The 23,034-nt window shown below is 46.5% G+C and overlaps 1 protein-coding gene across 1 annotated transcript in view; it reads left to right on the forward strand.

Annotated features, from left to right (window-relative positions):
- The window catches only part of GABRR1 (gamma-aminobutyric acid type A receptor subunit rho1), a 31,824-nt gene extending 8,790 nt beyond the window's left edge, over positions 1-23,034 (forward strand). The window contains exons 2-9 of the mRNA XM_080806592.1: positions 6,196-6,302; positions 7,692-7,759; positions 8,857-9,080; positions 13,921-14,003; positions 16,306-16,446; positions 18,561-18,713; positions 20,455-20,651; positions 21,574-23,034. Coding sequence (XP_080662718.1) covers positions 6,196-6,302; positions 7,692-7,759; positions 8,857-9,080; positions 13,921-14,003; positions 16,306-16,446; positions 18,561-18,713; positions 20,455-20,651; positions 21,574-21,867 — 1,267 coding nt within the window. The 3' untranslated portion in view covers positions 21,868-23,034. The remainder of the gene's footprint in view (positions 1-6,195; positions 6,303-7,691; positions 7,760-8,856; positions 9,081-13,920; positions 14,004-16,305; positions 16,447-18,560; positions 18,714-20,454; positions 20,652-21,573) is intronic.

The following is a 23,034-nucleotide window of genomic DNA, read 5'->3' on the forward strand; positions in this document are numbered from 1 at the left end:
CCAAGCCCTTACTCGGCTTGCCATCCTAGCCCTAAATGTATGTTCCCCTAAGGCAAGATGGGGCCCTGGACCTGTGTCCGTGAGGATTTCTGTGGACGTTTTGGTTTGGGCAGAAACAGTGATAGGCAACCCCAAGAATCCATCACTGAAGCCCCCAAGCTCATTGGGATGGTGGTGGACCCAAATGGTAAGGGGTTCTGGCTTTCAGACCTAGAGCTACCACATACCTCGTGACTGGGGACAAGTCACTGCGCGTCCTCAAGTCTGTTTCTTCTGTAAAGGGGAGTCAGTTAGGTCTGCACCTCAGGGTTATTGTAAGGACTGTGTGAGCCAAAGTACGGGAAAGAGCTTGACTACCATAAAGCTCAATGAACCCCTAAGGGCCAGGGCCTCACCTCTGCCATCTTGGGATGGACACGGATAGGAAACTCCCGCGCAGACCCTTATCCCACCAGGCAGCCCTTAGGGCTCGTCTCTGCCTGGAGGACAGTTACACCATGCACAGCATCTGGGGACACTCCCCGGATCTGCCAACTAGAGAGTAAACACCACGACCACCACCACCACCCCCGCCCAAGGAAAGGAGATAGTGTCTCGCTCTATCTGAGCCCTCAATAGTTTCATGCCATCAACAGGATGGGACACAGCAAGTTCCTAAGTTGTCTTTGTAATCAAAGTTCTAGTGTGTGGCCAGGAATCATCTTGGAGCTTAATTCAGCATCTTTCATGATACCTTTTTTTCTTCTTTGTCAATCTCAAGAAAGCATTTTCTTGTCCCCAGTTCTCTGGACTCTCTCTTATTTTCCAGATTTTTCTCTACTGCAGAATCCTTAAATTTCCTGAGCTGTGATTCATCTGGATCTGTAGGCTTGAGTTCCACTTAAACTAAAATTAGAACAGTGGTTCTCAACATTGACCGAGGAGGTTTGACAGCTCTTGATGGCTGGGTCCCACTCCCGGTATGGGGTGTGGCCTGGGAGGTTTTAAGTTCCTTGGGTGACCTACCCCAAAGTGTAGTCGGGCTGAGAAACCCTGAGTTAGGTGATCTCATGCCAGCATTTTCACTCTTCTGGGCAGTAACTCATTCTTTTCACTGCTCCCTTCCCAATGCGGAGGCCAGTCTCTTTGATGGAGACTCAATTCTGTTAGCAGAGGCTCAGCCTTACCTTAATCATTGGCTAACATTGCCCCCTCTCCTCCAAACAGAATATTTCCCTCTGCACACTCTCCTGACTCAGAATGCACTTTTAAGGAAAGCTGCTTGTCTTTAGCACTTTTCTTGTGTCCCTCATTTAAACCTTGACCTCCTTCGCACATTTCTCACAGGACCATTTGATTCTTCAGAATGTACCTTTGGGTTTATGCTTCTCCCTCCATATTTTGTATGTATTTTTGTGAAATCTGAGTTCTGCACATGGCGAGGGGCTGGGGCTACAGAGGTACACGAGATAGAGTCCCTCCCTGGTAGAGTTCACGGTGAAGTGCAAGAAGTGGTCAGAAAACCCCCTCCCCTGACACACACACACACACACACACACACACACACACACACAGGAGCTGGTGCACATTCTAATAAAGGCAGAGGAGAAGCATTGACTTTGGTGGGAAGTGGGGAAACCTGGGAATTCTTCCAGGAGGAGGTGATATTTGATCTGGGCATGCAAGGCATTGTCTGGGTAAGAAGAAGTATGAAGAATGGTGGCAAAGACTTTCCAGACGGATGGGACGGCAGGAACAAAAGCATAGAGGGGTAATGGGCAACTGCAAGAAGTGGGAGACAGTGGGAGCTGAGGCTGGAAAGGAGACTTTATGTCTACGTGACTATTATAAATACCATGAAAACAAGATTGTTTCCATCAGCTGATTGAAAAAATCCCTTCCTCATCAAAATTAAGTTCTCTGTCTTCTCAGAGATGACATAATCAGCAGAGTGAAGTATAACTTATCAGGCGCTCTGCTAGTAGCGAAGTGAGGGAGAGTGCCGGCAGACCCCTAGCTCATCTCAGGTTCCCATCCCTGTTCTATCTAACCTCTGAGAGAGTTCTGAGAGGGGCCTTGGGAAAACATTATCCACATACAAGCTGACCAGGAACTATAAGAAGGAAACATCAAGACGTACCATAGGTCAGAACTTTTCATTCTGTCCAAGAGGATAAGATGGACATGGGTGGTTCAAAAAATGTACACCCTCTGTTCAGTCCAAAAAGCTGTCTCAAATGTCAACCTATATCATCATAACTTGGGACATGTCTATATTTTCTTCATAACTTCCCAGAGGCTCATTCAATAAATAAGTGGGCATCAGTTTTGTGTAAGGTCCATGCTAACTCTTATGTGAGAGGAAAGATAAGCTTGGACCTTCTATATCTAACCCAAATTCCGGGCAATGGAAACCAAATCTTTCAATGAGGCACCGTGGCCAACCTTGCTTCCAACACTTGGAGCCAGACCCTCTGGATTTGACTCCCGAATCCATCATGTTTACAAGTGATTCAGACCCCCTTTGTCTTAGTTTCCTCATGTATAAAATGGGGATTATATATATATATATATATATATATGTATATTTAAGATTTTATTTATTTATCTGACAGAGATCACAAGCAAGCAGAGAGGCAGGCAGAGAGAGAGGAGGAAGCAGGCTCCCCACTGAGCAGACAGCCCGAAGTGGGGCTCGATCCCAGGACCCTGGGATCATGACCTGAGCTGAAGGCAGAGGCTTTAACCCACTGAGCCACCCAGGCGCCCCTGAAATGGGGATAATAATAAAGCCTACTGTGTAATATAACACATGTAATATGTTAGCACAGCACCTGGCAGGTAGTAAAGACTCAAGCAGTGTTCGTTATTCCTATCACCAGCTGTGTGCCATACTTCATTTCAAGACTAACAATCAGGGGCCCTGGCTGGCTCGGTCAGTAGAGCATGCAACCCTTGATCTGGGGACTGTGAGTTTGAGCCCCACATTGAGTGCAGAGCCTACTTTTAAAAAATTAATTATCATATGCCTGGTTGGTAAAAAGATGCCAATGCCATGTAAAATATTTCATGATATATCATAACTTGAGTTTAAAAGCAGGTTACAGTGTCTCCTCTTTCTCCTGTTCTCTCTCTTTCAGAGGACAATGGTATATGCAGATGGCAAAGATGATTTCTGAGTGGTTTTTATTTTCTCCTTTATATTTAAATCTATTCTATAAATTTAACGTGAGTGTATAAGTAAAAAAAAGTTATTTAAAAATATTAAGCAACATCAGTGAGAAAGACTTTAAGGATCCTCTGAGTCTTTCCTAGGCTACAATCTAAGTGTCACAATGGGAGAGGCATCTCTCTCTCTCTCTCAGCCCGTCTCTGTTTCAGGCTGGCCCGAAGCCAAAGAAAGAACTGGGTCAAGATCAGTTTCCATCCCAAGCCCTTCTTTCGATTTCCCCTGCTTCCCTTTTCAGATGCCCATCAAAGGGGCTAATTCTTTCCTTCATTCCACTAACATGCGTTGCGAGCCCACAGGGGCCCAGCAGTGTACGAGGTGCTAAAGATAAACAAGACTCTGCCCTTGGTGGCCTGTGATCTCATCCCGCCCCTGCTGACCATCAGCTGTGATGGCCTGTAGCCCAGGGACAGCGCTCCCTGCAATCTTAGCCCTTCCCCACTCTTGAGACCCATTCCTAGGACCCACTCCTGCCAAGCTCCTGCCTCTGCTCCTCTTTGCTACAGATGACAGTCATTCTTATGCATCAGTCCTGGCAGAAAACAGCATTGTACTCAAAAGGGCTTAACGGATAGTTGAATACAGCAGCAACCCGCACCCCTGGCCAAGGAGCAGGAGGCAGAAGGGGGGGGGGGGACCAGAGGAGGGGAGAACTGGAAAGGAAAAGATGGCGGGGCTCCCAGTTCCCGCTGGGTGAAAGAGGTTGTGGGAGGTGACGGGGAACAGCTCTCCTCCTCTTCAAGTCCCCAGTGTCTTCCTCTCCTACATCCATAAGCAGCATAGCTTGGTCCTGGCTCACCAGTTCAGATTCTTTCCCTGGACTGCTTCCTTTGCAGTAATTTCCTTACCTCAAAAGGAAACTTCCTTGTCGGTTCAGTAATGACAGTGGCTCCGTCCATTTGGGTACCCTTTGGAGTCTGAAGAGTACTTCTGCGCACATTATCTCATTTACTCCTCACACTCCTTGTCAGGTCACAGGACTTTACCTTCTGTTGGTTGAGGAAACCGAGTCTCAGGGAACAAGTTGCCTAAAGGCACAGAGTAGGCAGTGTCAGAGTTTCTCTTTCTCTCAGACAGATTCCCCTCACCCCCACGCCCCCACCTAAATGATGAAAGGTTTCTTCAAGAGAAAAGATAGCAAGGACGTAAAGGTGGAGTGAGGTAGTTATAAAGGAGGAAACTGTGTATACTGAGCACAACATGAACCAGGGCGGTGACTCTCAAAGTGTTGTCTCCAGACCAGTGGCATCAGTGGCATCTGGGAAAGTCTTACAGGTGCCATTCTTGAGCCGCAGCCCAGACCCACTGAATCAGAAACATCAGAGGAAAAGGGAAGCTCAGGAACCTAGGTTTGAACAAGGAAGCCATTGAATCCAGGGGAAAGGAGGTGTGTGTGGTGGTAGCCTGAAGAGAATGCTGGTGTTAGCACAAAGGGGAGCTGGGAAGGTAGTCAGTGATTTCTGTGGATTCTAAAGCTGGTGCGGATGGGTGAATGAAGACCGTCCAAGGCCACTGCAGCTTCGTTTGTAATAGCAGAAGACTAGAAACAACCCAAATTTCCACCCGTAGAGGATGGTCACGTGAGTTATGGTATATCCATGTACTGGAACACTACATGGTATAAAACAGATTAAGAGGCTTGGGATATTTACATATGGGGAAAAAGCTAAAGTATATTTAAATAAAAGAAGAAAAAGTAGGAGCATTTTTATAATACATTAAATTTGGATTTAAAAAGGGGGAACCAAGAACATATATTTGTAGTTACTTGTATCTCCAAGAAAGTCTGGACAGAGACAAGAAGTCATTCAGAGAGGTACCTGTGGATGGGGGAATGGGGTAGCTGGAAGAAAAGACAGGATGTCAACTTTCCACTGCATTTCCTTTCCTAAAATTGTCCGCCCCTGTAAGTAGATTACCTCTTCAGGAAAAAATAAAAAATAAATAAAAACGTCCATTGGTGCAATTCAGCAGCAGAAGAACAAGAAGCTGTTTCCCATGGAACAAGGATGGTGGGCATCCAAGCGCAAGTCCAACCTCTTTCTGCAGAATGGGCCAACAGAGGTCAAGGGTACCAAGCTCTGCCCACACCCACTGTCTCTGCCCTCCAGCTCAAACTCGCCTAGAATGGCTAAAGTGCTTTGGGGGAGTTTAGACTTCTTAGTAAGGACAGTAAGTCCTTACTAAGTCCTTAGTAAGGACAGAACCAGGCAGTTCTCAGCCTTAGCTACACATTAAAATCATCTGGGAAGCTTTTGGCTCAATGGGTTAAGTGTCTGCCTTAGACTCAGGTCGTGATCCCAGGACCCTGAGATTGAGTCCCAGTTTGGGCTCCCTGTGTATCAGGGAGCCTACTTTTCCCTCTCCCCCGACCACCCACTCATGCTCTCTCTTGTGTGCTCTCTCTCTCTCTCTCAAATAAATAAAAATCTTAAAATAAATAAATAAATAATAAAATAATCTGGGAAGATTTTAAAAATGCCAACTGCGAGGCCCCATTCCCAGAACAGCCAAATCCAAATCTCTGAGGTGGGCTCTGGGCATTGGCACTTTCTTTTTTTTTAAAGATTTTATTTATTTATTTGACAGGCAGAGATCACAAGTAGGCAGAGAGGCAGACAGAGAGAGAGAGGGAAGCAGACTCCCTGCCGAGCAGAGAGCCCGATGCAGGACTCGATCCCAGGACCCTGAGATCATGACCTGAGCCTGAAGGCAGTGGCTTAACCCACTGAGCCACCCAGGCGCCCCTGGGCATTGGCACTTTTTACAGCCCCTCAGTTATGATTCTAAACCACTGTCTTGGACCTGCCGGGTGAGCTCATTTATCCAGAAAGCTGGAGAGAGGAGGCGAGGCTATCCAACAGCTTAAAAAAGAAGAAATAACACAACCCATCAAACCTGTCATGATCAAATCTGACTGAAAAAATATTTTTTTTATCTGTCTTGATTGGAATCTGTGATGAACCCGTTTCTCCCCGCCTTGGCAGCCCAATTCTGAAGCGAAGCCCTGATATCACCAAATCGCCACTGACCAAGTCAGAGCAGCTTCTGAGGATAGACGACCATGATTTCAGCATGAGGCCCGGCTTTGGAGGTATGAGACAAGCACCCATGGTGGGGTCTGTCCGCCTGTCCACGGGTAGAGGTCAAACCAAGGGACCATACACGCTTTGTTCTCCCCCAATCAGGTCTGCCTCCATTATGCTTGGGGGCCAAGATGGAACCCACAGGTCTTCTGAGTATCGCCCCTGCCCAGCCCTGCCCATTTCCAGGCTAGCTAGCTGAGCTGTCCTCAGGCCGCTGCTCCTGACAAGGAAGGCTGGGGATCGGTGAGGCCAGCAGCTGGCTGTGGGAAGGGCCAGGGGAAGACTGGGCAGCCACAGCCCAAAGCTGCCTCCTGAAAATGCTCTGAAATAACAACCTTGGACAAAATTCGCGCTCATCTGGGAGCTGGCAGACGGAACTCGGGTGTCAATCCGAGGGCAGACTGCGGTCTGCTGGGTTTAATTAAATGAAAATAGCTTGAGAAAATAATGATCTAGTGCAGAGGGCTGTCACAGACCTTTGAAGCTTAGCCTGCAGCTGGCAGATTTCAGCCCCTTCTGTGTCAAACAGGGTTTTCATCCATATGGGTTTCTTCCTGGAATAAAATATTTGTTTCAGAAATCATCCTCATGTTTTTATTTCTCCCAGCCACATTCACCCAAGGAATAAACAGGTTCTAGAAGGGAGTCTCTATCCACTCTGTAACCTGCTGCTGTTGGATCCAAACCTGCCTCCATCCAGGATAATCCAAGTGTGGTCCATGCCTGCCCACATCGGGGCGGGGGGGGGGGCGGCAATCTAGTCCCTTGATAATGCTTTCCTTCTCTTGATGAATATTATGTTTTTGTGGCCTAGAAATGCAAAAAAAGAAAAAAAATTCTAATGTTTCCAGGCCACCCTGGTGCCTCACGTCCCCCATGCAAGCAACTCCATCATGCGGCCAAGATACAGATCTGTGGGCTTGGCAAATGGCCTGCCTGTGGCTTTGGTTCTGGGTGCCTCAGGGCCAGACAGAGGCATTGGCTTCCATGACAAAATCAGGAGGTGGATATAAAGAACAGAGTGGACGACCCCATGCTAGGGAGTCACTCCTCAGATCAGACCCAGCTTTGAGCTAGGTCATCCCTGTAGCTTTCCATGAGCACGAGTAACCAGAGAAGAAAGCTTCATAGAAACCTCATCCTTAGAATCACCTGAATGATTCAGACAAAAACCTCAAAAACAAACAAACAAAAGCTCTTTGTTGGAATATTCCAGGGAACCAGCCCCATGATTCAACCCTCTGATTTCTGGTTTCACTTCAGCTTGACATATGGGGACGCCAAACCTTCAAATCCAGCAGCGAGCTGAGGAAACAGGATCCAGGGGGATGCTCTTCCTGCCTGTAGTAAAAATGCAAGTAAAAAGGATAAATGTTCTTGCCATGCCCCGTTTGCAGGTCCGGCCATTCCTGTGGGTGTGGATGTGCAGGTGGAGAGCCTGGACAGCATCTCAGAAGTCGACATGGTAAGTGCCTCTGTTGCTGGGGCTGTGGGCACATGGAGTCACACAGGGCCTCTGCTGGGCCAGGAGGTCCACACACCTGAATTCACAGGGTCTCACAACTCCCCGAGCCGTGGGAATGTCCACACTCATTTTACAGTTGGGTAAGGAAGGTTAAGACACTTGCCAATCAAAAAAGAAAAGAAAAAACAAAGTAGAAGGTATAAAAGAAGTGATTATAAGAAATAAAGGCATCTACTGATCATCCAAAAAAAAAAGACACTTGCCAAAAGCCACCCAGTTGGTATGAGACAGAGCTGGATGCCAAAGTTGATCTCCCTTCAGTGCCTAGGCTCTTGCCCCTGGCATGTGTACTCTGGGCAAAAGCTCTCCAACAGAAACAGTAGGGTCCAAGGTTGCAGCTATCATGTAGCCAGATGTTCCACAACTGGAGATCCTGTATCTGGCTGTGGAAATGCAGAACTGCTGAAAAGGGTCCTTTTTTCCCCCTCTTCAATGGGTTTAGGTGGGAAAATGGAATGTTCTACAACTCCCTGACTTACAGCCTCACTTAGTTTGAGGGTCTCCAAAAGGCAGACTTGAAAGAAGCATTCTAGCACAAGTAGTTTATTTGGGAGACGATCCCCCAAAACCCACGAAGAGCATAGGGGAAGGTGAGACAGGGATGGGGAGGAAGGGAAAAGTCCTGTGTCCTCAAACCAGTCGCTACTGTGAATCTCAGTCCCATTAGGGGAACTCTGAGAATCAGCAAAGAACACACCTCCGGGTTATCTCAGCTGAGGGGCCAAGAAGCTGGGGTGCTCATCTAGCCCTCCCCCCCCAACACTCTGAGGGTCAGCAGTGCTGGCAGCAGCACCTTGTCAGGGTGGAGACAGATGCCAGGGGATGGGCTGGGACTCAGGGACATGGATTTTGCTAGAAGTCTCTGGCTGAGTGCCCCCCCTGCAGTCCTGCAGCAAACCCCAGGGACCGGAGGCAAGACCTCCATGTCTCTGTGGTTCCATCCCCAGCCGGGTGACGGCTCCATGGGGTGCCCAGGGTCCTGCTGACACCCAGGAGGTTCAGGGTGTGGGGTTCCCCTCTCTGCCCCTCCCCTCCAGGACTTCACGATGACCCTCTACCTGAGACACTACTGGAAGGACGAGAGGCTGTCCTTCCCGAGCACCAACAACCTCAGCATGACGTTTGACGGCCGGCTAGTGAAGAAGATCTGGGTCCCAGACATGTTTTTCGTGCACTCCAAGCGTTCCTTCATCCACGACACCACCACGGACAACGTCATGCTGCGCGTGCAGCCCGATGGGACCGTGCTCTATAGCCTGCGGTAAGGCCGTTGCTGCCTCTTTTCCTGGAGGTCCTCTCGCTCCCAAAGCAGGGGCGGGAAGGCAGAGCGCTCCTCTAACAGCGAGGGCAGTTTTGCTTTTTGGCTTTGAATAGCTAGTTTTTTGGGTTGTTGTTGTTTTGTTTTTCTTCTTTTTCCTTTTTACATTTTTTTTTACATTTCTTTTTTTTACATTTTTCACATTTCTTTTTTTACATTTCTTTTTTACATTTTTTACATTTCTTACATTTTTTTACATTTTTTAAAATTGTGTTATATTAGTCACCATACATCATTAGTTTTTGATGTAGTGTTCCATGATTCATTGTTTTCCGGGAACAGCCAGTGCTCCATGCAGTCCGTGCCCTCCTTCATACCCACCACCAGAGAGCAAGTGTGTAACGTCTCAGGAGGCGCCACGTTCTCTACGTCAAGGGAAAGCTATTTTATGTGGGAGAAAAAACCGTAAGAAATTATTTAGTCTCAAAAACACATTTGTGGAAATTTCGCAAGCTGATACTTATGATTTATGCCTTACCCTGTAGGTTATATTTTAATTTAAAAACTTCGATCCAAGTTTTATTGAGTTGTATTTATTTGGCCTCTAGTGGGAGGCAGCGAAATAGATCGTGTTCTTCTGAAAGACTTGCCTTCTTAGATGTCTCAATTCCCATCTTTCGGGTATATTTTAGAACTTGGACTAAAAGAAATTCTCTTTCCTTACCGGGCCAGCCACAGGCATGTTTGCTATCCTTTCTCACCACAGTGTCCTCCTGAGAAACTCTGGAAATCCCGGGCCGCTTTATGACTTTGAACGGTCTTCTGAGCATCACTTTTAAAATAGGAAGAATATAGGCCTTTTTTCTTAGGAGTTTAGATACCTTAGAAATGTTCAAGTGCTGATTTATCACTGACATGGGGAAGCGTTCCTTAAACACAGGTGCCGCAGCCTGGCTTTTACTGCTCGGCCAGCTTTAGAAACTCATGGTTTAGAAACTCATGGTCCCACTGGGGAGGACGCGTTCAGATGAGCCGCAGGCCTTCATGGAGAAGGGGCTCTGTTTGTTGTGATTTACTCCTCCTGTGCTGTGCTCATGGTGCATTTCAGTTTTTTAAAGACTTTATTTATTTATTCAGGGGGGGTAGATAGTGAGAGGGAGCTCGAGTACGGGGAGGGGAGAGGGAGAAGCAGGCTCCCCGCTGTGCTGAGGGCCCGACACAGGACTCGATCCCAGGACCCTGGGATCATGACCTGAGCTGAAGGCAGATGCTTAACGGACTGAGCCCCCCCGGGTGCCCTGGTGTATTTCAGTTTTAAAGACTTTGTTCCAGCAAAGATGAATCCATATACCAGTGTCTAAGTAAGGGATGCCTGGACAGGAGCATGGTGTATCTTTTGAGTCAAAGATGGCAGTGTTGAAGCTGAATTTCTGCCTCCACCCTCCAAAGGAATATTTATGATGATCCCTCAGTACTCACTCTGGCTTGGGATCTAAACAATTAGTTACTAGACACAGAGTGGAGGTATGGGGTTTTCCTCCCCATAGTTTGAGATGCCTTCTGCCATAGAAGTGCTCAGGAGGGTCAAGGAGGTACAATCCCTTCCCCCAACCATGTTGAGGTGGTTCTTCCTGGAGTCCTCCCATCTGAGGCAGGCTGTCAAGGCATCCTACAACTCCAAAACCACCCACAAAACATCACAACCTGAGGGCACCACCAGGGACAAAAAAGACTAGACCATAAGGCACGTGATCACTGGTGTGTTGGTGAATGTTTAACAACTGGTTGGCTGGGGTGAATGTATGCATACATATGTGTATGTCAGCTTGCTATAAACATGGCTGATAAAAGGATGTAGAACATATGTGATACTTTTTAAAAAAAAGATTCTATTTATTTACTTGAGAGGGAGTGAGAGAGAGCATGAAAGGGGAGAGGGTCAGAGGGAGAAGCAGACTCCTGGCTGAGCAGGGAGCCTGATGTGGGACTTGATCCCAAGAGTCCAGGATCATGACCTCAGCCAAAGGCAGTCACTTAACCAACTGAGCCACCCAGGTGCCCCTATGTGATACTTACTTTTTTTTTTTTTAAGATTTTTTATTTATTATTTTGACAGACAGAGATCAGAAGCAGGCAGAGAGGCAGGCAGAGAGAGAGGGAGGAAGCAGGCTCCCCGCTGAGCAGAGAGCCCGATGCGGGCCTCCATCCCAGGATCCTGAGATCATGACCTGAGCCGAAGGCAGAGGCTTAACCCACTGAGCCACCCAGGCACCCCCTGTGATACTTTCTGTTATAAATTCCATACACTTATAACTTAAGTATGGTTTCCTATTTCTTATAAAATCCTGAGCCAGATGAAGTCTAGTCCAGCACATGCTGCATGTGATCACAGAGGCGCTCCATAAGAAGCAAGGAAGTGGAAAACCCTCCTGTGTGTTCAGAATCAAAGTTGTCCGTGAGCCCCCTTGTGGCTAAAAACAGATGCTTTGATTTTTTCATCGCAAATAAAATCATAGGTTTGTTTTAAGTGGAAAAAAAAAGTCCTTGATTGTGGGCTGAGGAAAAGATTTGTAAGATTGTTCTTGGGAGAGAGTTGTAGGCATGAGCCTTCCCTGGCACTTCTCCAAGAGCTTGGAACATGTGTGCCTACCAGTGGGGGATGTTGTGTAGTCAGAGGGCAAGAGAAGAGCCATTGAAACACCCTAGGGTGTGGTGGGGCCAGTCTGTATCCCCGGGTTGCTGGGAATAGTTGGGTGTGTGTAGAAGGGACAGCAGGTGGGTAAACCAAGAGCCAGGGTGGGGAGTTGAGGCTGGTTTAGACAGCCCTGAAGCCTGGAGGGGTCCAGCAGGAAATGAAAGGGAAATGAAGAACCCAGGAAAGAAAGTAATCAGCTTCAACCATGTAGAGCATCGTTACCGGAGAGCGTCAACGAGAGAGCATGAAGCCATCTACCAAGGAATTGTCCTGCCTCCCGTCACTTCTGCCTGTGCAGGAGCTGATCAGAGATGGGCAGGAATTGACCACTCAAATGTCAACTTCATACCTTAGCCAGGAGGAGGAGCGGAAGTCTTAAATGTGAATCAACTCTGAAGTGTTGCTTAATATCTTGGACCAAATTCTTTTCATTTGTGAATTCAGACATGCTTTGTTACCTACAAGGGTTTTGAATATTACATGAGACATAAGCAAAAAAATCACAGGGTGTGCCAAGTTTCCATCCAAGACAAGGGAAGAGCCAATGAATTAAAAAAAAAAAAAATTGGGGGGTGGGCAAAAGTAGAGGGAAAGAGAGAGAATCTTAAACAGGCTCCATGCCCAGCACAAAGCCCAACGAGGGGCTCAATCTCACTACCCTAAGATCAGGACCTGAGCAGAAATCAAGATCGGACACTTACCCGACTGAGCCACCCAGGTGCTCCCCAATAAATCAATTTAATGAGATACGGAGAAACAAAAATAAACATAGTATGGATTAAATCACAAACTGTGCTTGTTTAATGTATGGTATGTGAGTTACAGGTTGGAAAAACATCAAGTCAGGGTGCAAAGAACCAGTCTGGTATCTGTGATTCTAAAAATATCTGTTCCTGATACAAAGAGAAGAGATATTCAGTCCTTTTGCTGATAGCAAAATCTTCCTGCATTTGAGATTTCATTAGCTCTAAGTCAACAAACTTAGTTTCTAGTTTCTTGCCGGGGATGCCATTAGGCATAGTAGAAATGGAAGCCCACCCATTAGGTGTTCCAAGTCAGCTGCTATCCTCCCCACTCAAGACACCCTGTTTATCAGGATTTCCAGAGGAGATAAGGCTACCCAGTTGCCAGCAATAGAAAATCCCTTTGAGAATACAACTATTCCATACCCAACTGGAATGAGGAAAATAAAAGCAGATATTTGATAATTCACTTTCAAGAAAGCTCTTTCCCTTGAAATTTCCATTTTAATTAAAAGTGATTTTCTTTTCCTTTTGGCCATGAATCATCCAGACAGTTTCTACAACTTAATAGCAATTTTTTGTGTGTGTGTGGTTGAAGGAAAAATAGTTTGTTCAGTATCAGCCAATAACTCTTAATCATGTCCCGCCATGAGATTCCCCATGGGATGGGCGATCTTTCGTCTATGACTAATGATCTGTGTTTGTTTTCTCTTTGATGCAGAAGCCCATTTTCCCATGTAAACTCTAAAACAAAACCACCAGACGCCAGCAAGTGTTTGCATGCTGGTACAAAAAAGGTTTCAGTGTTTTTTCATTATCATGATCTCCGTGGAATTATCCACTAAAAACACCGATGCCCACTAGGAGATATTATTATCGATATAAAAATAGCAACATTGTAAAAAAAACAAAAAGTTCCCCATTTGGCCACTGCCAGAAGTGTTTCATTCATATTATTTCTGATATGTTGAATACAAATATTAAACATGGGTAAAATCAATAAAAGAAGAAAAAATTGAATTTATCTAAAACCAGAGAACAATATATGCTCCTATGGTTTCTTTTAAGAAACAATATCATAGGAGTTTTTAATTTCACATTTTTATATCGATTGAGATCGTTATATCGTTAATATCATTAATATGCTTATATGTCAATATGTTAATACCGTTAATATGCTTGAAGATGATAGAATTTGGTAGAGACACTCTGGAGTTAAACATAAAACCCTGAGTACTATGATGACTTTATCATAGCTAAGCTACTTATCTAAATCTTGACACCTTGTTTATGAATTATAAGGAGGCAGTTCTACTGGAAGGAAGCACAGTCCTTTTCTGTTTATCATTCTGCATTTGTATTTTGCAGCCTCCGAAATTTTGGATTTTTGTCTTTTTGCTTGTAGGGTTACAGTGACTGCAATGTGCAACATGGACTTCAGCCGATTTCCCCTGGACACACAAACGTGCTCCCTTGAGATTGAAAGCTGTGAGTAGACTGTCCCAGACATAAGCCCACAGAACCCGAGTAATTCCCAATGCTGCTAACTTTCAGTTAGCAGGAACAGCATAGTCCCCTCATTCATGGCTAGTGATTGTTTTCAGTGATTTTTTTAGATTAAAGCTAAGTGCAGGGTAATTTTGAAAATCAGGAACAAATTTGGGGCTAAAACCTCCGTTTCTATAATAGACCCTTTTAATGGCGCTACGGCAATGGTTTTAAACTTGGTTCCATGGGAACCTGGGCAATAGGTGGGGAGGGGGGTAGAGGGCTCAGCAAATCTGGGTCTCCACGAGCAGCTATTTCTACCTGCTGTCCAATGTGTGAGCTCATTTTGATCCGTTTTTATTGTTCCTCTGAAAAAGATTTCTGTTGAAGAAGAGATTTCGTGCCTAAAAGATGTTTGGTAACAATTGCCCATGAGAATTGCCCAGGTGAGCGCAGGTGGCGCTTGAGAGCCTCAGGCACAACTGAGGGGCCTCGGGACACTTGCACACATGGATGCTCTGCCAGGTTAAGAGCCAGGCTCTGGGAAGAGCAAGGCTGAGGCAGCGTCAAGGACTACTTGCTTGCATCTCCAGGTCTCTACACAGCTGCTCTGTTTTTCAGTCTTTGCCCAAATCCTTCCTTTGGTGGGCGCAGTCTGGACTCTCCCATAAGTCCAACTGTCCACTCCTCCCAAGCGAATACCAGCACCCACCCACTGGCCCTTCCTGGTTGGTGACCAAGCCCTAGGGAGGAATCGCTTTGGTACAAGGCACCTTTGAAGCCTACCTGCATTTGTGGCAGTGAGTCAGGGATCTCCTGGCCCCAGTCATCCGGGGTGGAAGAGGGCAGGCATGTTGATGCAGAGGTCAAATGGACACCTGCATAGGGCACTGAATGTGGAAAAAGGGAGTAATAAATCCCAGGACCAAGGGAGAAACGAAACTACCCACCGCATAGTGGCTTCCCACCTGCTGTCATTTCACCCTCAGCAACTCCCGGGAGAAGGTTACTGTTATCTCCATTCTACACGGAGGGACATAACTGGCCTGAGGACATAGCACTAAGGACTTAACTCATGGCTCCAGTACTCTGATTTCCCTAGTACACCCACCTAGTTCCGTCGGGAATGTGCATTCCAGGCTGCATCAGGTAGGATGCACAGAGAAGCAGAATATTGGAGATACACAGTAAGAGATATTAAGGGCAAGGAATTGACTGTGCGAGCATGGGAGCTGGCGAGGCAAGTCTGTGCTGGCGGGAAGGGCAAGCTGGGAACCCCCGGTAGGCCCTGAGCCTGCCTTCCACTTGCAGAATTTCTTCTTCTTGGGGAAACCTCAGATCTGCTCTTAAGGCTTTTCAACTGATCAGATCAGAAAAAGGATCATCTCCTTTACTTCAAGTGAACCGATTGTAGGCATCTGGTCTACCAAGCATCTTCAGAGCAACACCTAGATTAGTGTTCGATTGAATAACTGGGTGCTTCAGCCCAGCCAAGTGAATACGTGAAACCAACCCTCACACAGGTCAAGGGTAAGATATAGAATAAAACAGAGGAATGAAATAGGGCATCAGGGAGCTCCAGAAACAACTGTTGAACACGTGAGTCGGCTGGAGTGGCTGCTGTTAGGTTTTTGCCTCAGGTCTGTCCAGGCTGCCGGTAGGTTTGCTCAGCTGGAGTCCCGTGTGTGCCCACTAAAGTGGGCGAGGGTCAAGGGTGTGGCAGTGCCAGAGGGCGTGGTCCTTCTGGGGGAATCCCTGTGATTTTACCCTGGGTGGGAGCAACTGGAAGCCTGCAGAGAAGGGACTTGTGTTCTCTTGCATCACTTTGTGGGGCCTTTCTTGCTAGAACACAGCCCCTTTACCTTGAGAGTATTTAAAGATATTTGCCATCAATGGATGCATTACCATGCTTCGGAAGGAGAAAAGAAAGGGCTAAATCAGCCTAGGTAAGGCAGTTTTGCCACAATTTCACCATTTCTGCTCTACAAGTGTATAGTTTCATTCATGTTAACCTAATAAGTGGCAGGTTACATTGTGGGGTGAATGCTTTTGCAGGAATTAGGAGCATTGAGGCTTGAGAGCTTTGCTCTGATGACTTCTGGAAGACTGGGGAGAATTCCTTTGTCTTTTTAAAAATGTTGTTTTGCTTCATCTAAACTGTGGCTTGTTTATTCCAACTCTCTTACTACCAGCTCAATAGTTCAGGTGGGAGATGTGGAGCTGCCCCCGGCGGAGCACCACAGACAGGCCTGGCTTCCCGCCCCCGCGTACCTGCGCCTGATGCTGTCTCCTGTCTTTTCAGATGCCTACACGGAGGATGACCTCATGCTGTACTGGAAAAAGGGCAACGACTCCTTAAAGACTGATGAGCGGATCTCGCTCTCCCAGTTCCTCATTCAAGAATTCCACACCACCACTAAACTGGCCTTCTACAGCAGTACAGGTAGGGGCAGGTGGGGCCTGTGAGGGGGTCAGCGCTAGCCTGGCTGGGTGGGTCATCCTCTATTTCAGGAAAGGTGTCAGTTGGTTGTCAAGGGAGCATTGCCTGTCCCACCTGGATATGAAGCCAAAGGTGGAAATCTTAAATCAGGTCTTGGGGGTGGCAAGCATGGGGGAGAGGTGCTTTTTGGATACCACCAAAGCTTCCGAAGTGATAATCTAGAGAACATTAGATCAGACTCAGACTCAGACATCAGCCAGGTGAGGAGGTTCATTTGAGCCAGTCATTTCCAAGCTTAGCAGCTGGCATTTCACCCCTGATAGGATTCCCAGAACCCCCTCCTCTGTAGGCAAGAAACTGTTCTATTTTAGCTCTGCTGATTTCTGTTCTTCCTGCTCTACTCAATTAATCTTCTCTCCCTCTCTCTTTTTTTCTGGAATGAATTCTTTCTTAACTATACTGCTTGCACAGACCGTCTTTATGACCTTGGCACCCTCCTTGCTTGCTCTGAACAGGCTTGCCCCCCCTCCTTGCCTGGGGACATGTTCTGTGCTCTTCCTCCTGGCAGCTGAGGTGAACATCCCTCTCTAACCCTTACCCCAGTCTTGACTAATCAGCTTTAGGATGATATTATTCAAACCTTTATGCAGTTTCTTTTCTTTTCTTTTTTCTTTTTTTTTTTTTGAGTAAGCTCCATGCCCAGCGTGGTGCCCAACGCAAGGCTTGAACTCACGACTCTGAGATCAAGACCTGAGCTGCGATCAAGAGTAGGATGCTTAACTGACTGAGCCACCCAAGTGCCTGTCTTTATGTAGTTTCTTTTGCCAAAACATTGCACGACTGCACAGGAAGTACAACCTTTTAAGTCTTCTAATCTGTAGCAGAGGGCACTGCTTTACTCCCAGCATATCATGGCAATCCAGCATATCCCACCTTCTGTATACATCACTCAGGAGTCTTGGTTTTTCAGGGGACCCCCACTTCATCCTTAGCATTCTGACACTTCCTCTTGTCTTAGTGTGTTTGGGCTGCTATCACAAAAAGACCATAGATCAGGCAGCTTCAGAAATAAACAGAAATTTACTTCTTAAAATTCTGGAGGCTGGTAAGTCCAAGATCAAGATGCTGTCAGAGTCAGTGTCCAATGGGAGCCCACTTCCCAGTTCATAGACGGCCACCTTCTCGCTGTGTCCTCACATGGGGGAAGGTGCAAGGGAACAATCTGGGGTCTCTTTTATGGGGTCACTAATCCCACTTATGATGTAATCACTTCCGAAGGCCCCCACCGCCAAATACCATCACGTTGAGGATTAGGTTTCAACATACAAATTTAGGTGGGTGGGGGGTGGGTAGGGGGTGGGGGAACAGTCAGTCTACAGCGCCTCCACAGTCTCTTTCTGGGACTGCTCTACAGTGACGACATTGTATTATAATTGTCCAGGATGCCAGGGTTTCAAGTTAACGTTGCCAAGTCTCCATGTCATGTTCGGACCTTGCCTTCCTGGGTTTATCCTGCTTTTTCCTTTTCCTTCCATCTTTCTCCTGTTCCTTTGAGTGCCTCCGTGCATATTTTCTCCTTGTAGAGGATGTAAGAGCAGAGTTAAAGCATGCTGAGCCTGTGATCATTCATTGTTCCTAAATGCAATGTTCAGGTTAGCATGGTATTTTAACTTTAAAACATTTGCCTCCATAAAGAAATCCAAAGGGGTTTGTTTAAATAAATGTTTCTCAAACTTTGTCACGTGGGGAATATTGTTAAAAGGAGATTCTGATACAGTAGATCCGGAGTGGGGCTGAGAGTCTGCATTTCTAACAAGCAAGTGACGGTGACATTGCTGGGCTCTGCCCCAAACGAGAAGTAACAGGAGTCTTAAATGGCCTTCTCAAGAGGCTTCCTTTATGTACAAGTCGGGGCCAAAGATGTCTGCAGAGGGACTCACCCGTGTGGCGTAGGTTATCATATAATCACTCCCATTGGTTTTATTTCCTCTCTGTAAATGTGTGGCAAGTTTCCAGGGAAGTGTCTAGGGTGTTTATGAGTCCCGGAACAGAATGGGTTGTGTGCAGGAGCTGAGCAGCAATGATGTTTGGTACCTTTTCTTCCTTGTGTCCCCCAGGCTGGTACAACCGTCTGTACATTAACTTCACGTTGCGACGCCACATCTTCTTTTTCTTGCTCCAAACTTACTTTCCAGCCACTCTGATGGTCATGCTGTCTTGGGTCTCCTTCTGGATCGACCGCAGAGCTGTGCCTGCCAGAGTCCCTTTAGGTAAGGAACATCTCAAGTGTGTCTCTCAGGCATCTGAAAATACAAGTAATTTCTTCCAGATGAAACCATTCATTTCAAATTGGTTCTACACCCCTGTTGGCATGATAACTTGGAAACACCAGGTTATTGATTCACGGGTCAAATACTATTATTAAGGACCTATGAGGCAAAACTGTTTCCAGAGCCCCACGGGTGCCCATGCAAACAACCCACCTTTAGTTTTGTTAGAACCATGTTCTGGGGTCGGTGATCCTGGTGTGTGGGTGCTTTTTCTGCCCACCTGCATAAGGACACCACGTTCTAAAACAGGCCTTCTCCAAAGGTGGCCTAAGGGATCTTTGTAATGGCATCTCTGGGGGAAATTGTTTAAAATGAAGAATCCTGTGTCTCATCTACAAGTTTAGAATCAGAATCTCTGAGAAAGGACCAGAACCTACATTTTGAACAAGGTCTCCTAGTAATTCTGATCCATACTCAGGTCTGAAAATCCCTACTCTGTAAGCATTTTGTGAATAGCTCTAGGCCATTGGCTCTCTCCCCAACCCTAAATCTCACACCCACTCAGTCACACCACCATTGCTCGCTTAGTGGTTCCGAGGCTTCAAGGCGGAGGGTGACCGCCAAGGTTTTAGTGACACTGAGTTGGAGCTGGCCCTTAAGGTGACCTCAGTCCCCTGTGACTCAGTTGTTTGCCAAGCAAATGTTCTGAGCTTAATTTGAAATCCCAGGCAAACACCCCTGACAAATGTCCTGTCCTTTAGCAACTGTCCCATAGCTTGAACAGTCCTGTGCTGAATGGACATTCTAGTTTCAAAAATCTAACCCCCCTAGAGGAGGCCAGCATCATTCTTGATAAAATTGGCTTCCACGTCCTCAAGTCAACCTTGCTGAATGGGCAGCCAGGTCTGGCATGGCGTTGGCTGTCAGAATTGCTCTGACTGCTGATAATACAGGCCCAGGACTGCAAGATCCTACACCAGCAGCAAGGACACCAGTACTGAAATATACTTTTTCCCCCTTTTGGAGAGGTAGTTATAAGAAACACATATATACCTGCTCCTATGCATAATCTCGGATTTATTTACTTATTCATTAATTAATTATTTTTTAATATTTTATTTTTTAAAATAACCTCTATGCCCAATGTGGGGCTTGAACTCACCACCTCAAGATCGAGAGTCGCAGGCTCTATTGATTGAGCCAGTCGGGTGCCCCTATACATCTCTGTTTTAACCAATTGAATGGAAAAATAAATGTCTTGTTGCCAGAATGTCTAGGACAGGCTCTTTCCAGAAGGACAAGGTGAGACAGGTGGTGTTGGCCAGTATGTGGTGGGAGGGGGTGGGTGAGTATGGGAGGTGGAGGAACAGAAGAAGCTGCCTAAAACCCAAATTTTGAGGGGTCCCTAGGTGGTTCAGTGGGTTAAGAATCTGCCTTAGACTCAGGCCCTGATCTCAGGGTCCTGGGATCAAGCATGGAGAAGGGCTCTCTACTCCACAAGGAGTCGACCTCTCCCTCTGTTCTCTCTCTAGCCCGCTCTTGCTCTCTCAAATAAATAAATAAATCTATCTTAAAAAAGAAAGCTAAATCTTGAAAGATGAGCAGGTGTTTGCTTGACAGAGGGGCAGGGACAGAAATACTCTAGGCAGAAGGAGCAGAAGGGACAAAGAACAGAGGCGTGAAGCCACCCAGGGTCTTCTGTCAAAGGCAAAAGCCTGCTTGTTTCTCACTCTGTTCGCAGGTATCACCACCGTGCTGACCATGTCCACCATCATCACGGGCGTGAACGCCTCCATGCCCCGCGTCTCCTACATCAAGGCGGTGGACATCTACCTGTGGGTCAGCTTCGTGTTCGTGTTCCTGTCGGTGCTGGAGTACGCAGCCGTCAACTACCTGACCACCGTGCAGGAGCGCAAGGAGCGCAAGCTGCGCGAGAAGGTGACCTTAACACGAGTGGGGGGTCTGCTCGGGGATAGAGAGCCTGGTCTAGCTCTGGTCCAATTTACAGAGAAGGTCAAACCTTCTCTGTAAATTGGGGTGGTGACCTCCCCTCCACCTACTTCACCAGCTGGTGTGAAGAGCAAACAAAATAATACATGAAAACAGTGTGAAATTTACCCTGGCTACATCTTTCAGTCATTCAAATATTTATTTAGCGCCTGCCACATAGCAGCAGCTAAGCCAAGTTAATTAAGACAAAGTCCCTTTAATCGTGGTGGTGTTCATTGTTTAGTGCTAAAAACAAGATGACAGTTCAACATGGTGAAACAATTATTTGTGAACCCAGAGGGGTAAAAAACAGAAAAACAAAAAACAAGCAAACAAACAAAAAACTTCCAGGGAAGCACATCCTCCCTTCTAGGAACCTCCCTTTCGTATGTGACCTCTGGGATCACCTTCCCTCCCACCCGGCTTTTCTTTCTTCCTCTTGTCCACAGTCAAATGGTTCTTTCCTCCCGAAACCTAGAACCAAGTAGGAGTGAACCAGCACCACAATGCTATACCTTTCAGTCCCCACCCCACCACACCACACTACACACACATAATGTTATCAGAAACATTTTTATCAGGGCTCCTATCAGTTTCTGACCTCAGGGGGAACAGGACAATTATCTGATCATGAACATTCAGGGTGGTCTCTGACACAATGTGATGTTCCCTAAGAGTTGCTCCGTAGACTTGGAACAAAAACGGACACCTGCTCTTTTAGCAGGTTCCCGAGCTGACACCATTATTTCCCCATGCCCCACCCCTAACTGGGAATAAAAGAACAGAGAAAAGGCCACCCTGACCAGCATGCAGTTTCTTCTGAGAGCGGGGGCAGAGCTCGCATCCCAGTTTGTGTTTGCTGTGTTGGCAGCTTCCTTGCACCTGTGGAATACCCCAGCCGCGCGGCGTCATGCTAGAGGGCAGCTACAGTGACGGGGAGGTTAATGACCTGGGCAGCTACATACCCGAGAACGGAGAGAAGCCGGACAAGATGATGGTGCAGCTGACCTTGGCATCGGAGAGGAGCTCCCCGCAGAGGAAAAGCCAGAGGAGCAGCTACGTGAGCATGAGGATTGACACCCATGCCATTGACAAATACTCCAGGATAATTTTTCCAGCGGCATATATTTTATTCAATTTAATATACTGGTCTATTTTCTCATAAATGCCTGTAACTCTGTAAATTTCACCTTCTTCTGTATGTATCACAGAAATACCTGTGTGATGGAAATAATTTAAGGTTATGAGGCAATTAAAGTTCCCACTACCCACCCTTCTCCTGCTTTCCAAAACTACATAGACAACCTACTTACTGCTTTAATTTGCACTTACTAACCACCCGTTGCATCCACAGCATCGTACTCAGTGCTGCCAGGAATAGGACACCTGTAGCAACTGGTGATAGTTGTTACTGGAATCCCCTGGAAGAGCACACTGCCCGCGTTGTGGACACACTGTAGCTTAACCTGTAGCGATTATTCACATGAATGACGCCCTCTGTGCACATGTCATTATATTCCCTGGACTAGGTGGGATTGGGAAGCACTGAAGTTCACTTGTGTGAAACATACATGCACCTAAATCCCCACTTGGACCAAAATTCAAGCTTCACTTCGTATCTATTCCTTATTTTTCAATGTGTCTCCTCATGTTTATTTTAATACAAGGCAAAAATAATTTCCCTGTTTTTATTTATGTCTTATGGTTCATGAGGTTTCACCTCTTCAGAAGCAAAGCTCTTTAGATTGGTGCAATGGCTTCTGATTTAGGGGGAATGGGGAGTCTCCCCGGTAGGGAAGCTATGAAGAAGATGGTCTATGCATATGCGTTCTGTCAGTTCTGTCATAGAGACAACTAGCCTAGAAAACTTGTGTTTCAGTGTCTCCTGTTTCATAATAATGGCTTCATGCAGTTCCACCTTGGAGCATGTCCTAGTTCAAAGTGAAGCCCTTTCTCAGGAGTGTGGTACCTTCACTGAGGAACTTGGGAATAGACAGTTGTCATCATAAACACCTCAAGAAAACACATCTTTTGGGACTACTACTAGTCACTTATTAGGAGGAGAAATATTCACATGGTTTCTGAAGAAAAAAAGAACACCAGAAAGAAAAAGAAATGGGAAGACATCACTGAACATCTCCAGTTATATTTAGTGAATGCCAGCATTTTCTGTGAAGCAGAAAACAATGGCCACCTCTCTCCAGGGCATGGGATAAGAGGGAGGATTCTAATTTGATGTATTATTGAAAAAAAAATAAACTATTGTGCTGTGAAGTGTGTAAACCTGGCGATCCACAGACCTGTACCCCTGGGGCTAATAATATATTACATG

This window comes from Martes martes (genome assembly GCF_963455335.1).
Source record: "Martes martes genome assembly, chromosome: 6".
Classification (NCBI taxonomy): Eukaryota; Metazoa; Chordata; class Mammalia; order Carnivora; family Mustelidae; genus Martes; species Martes martes.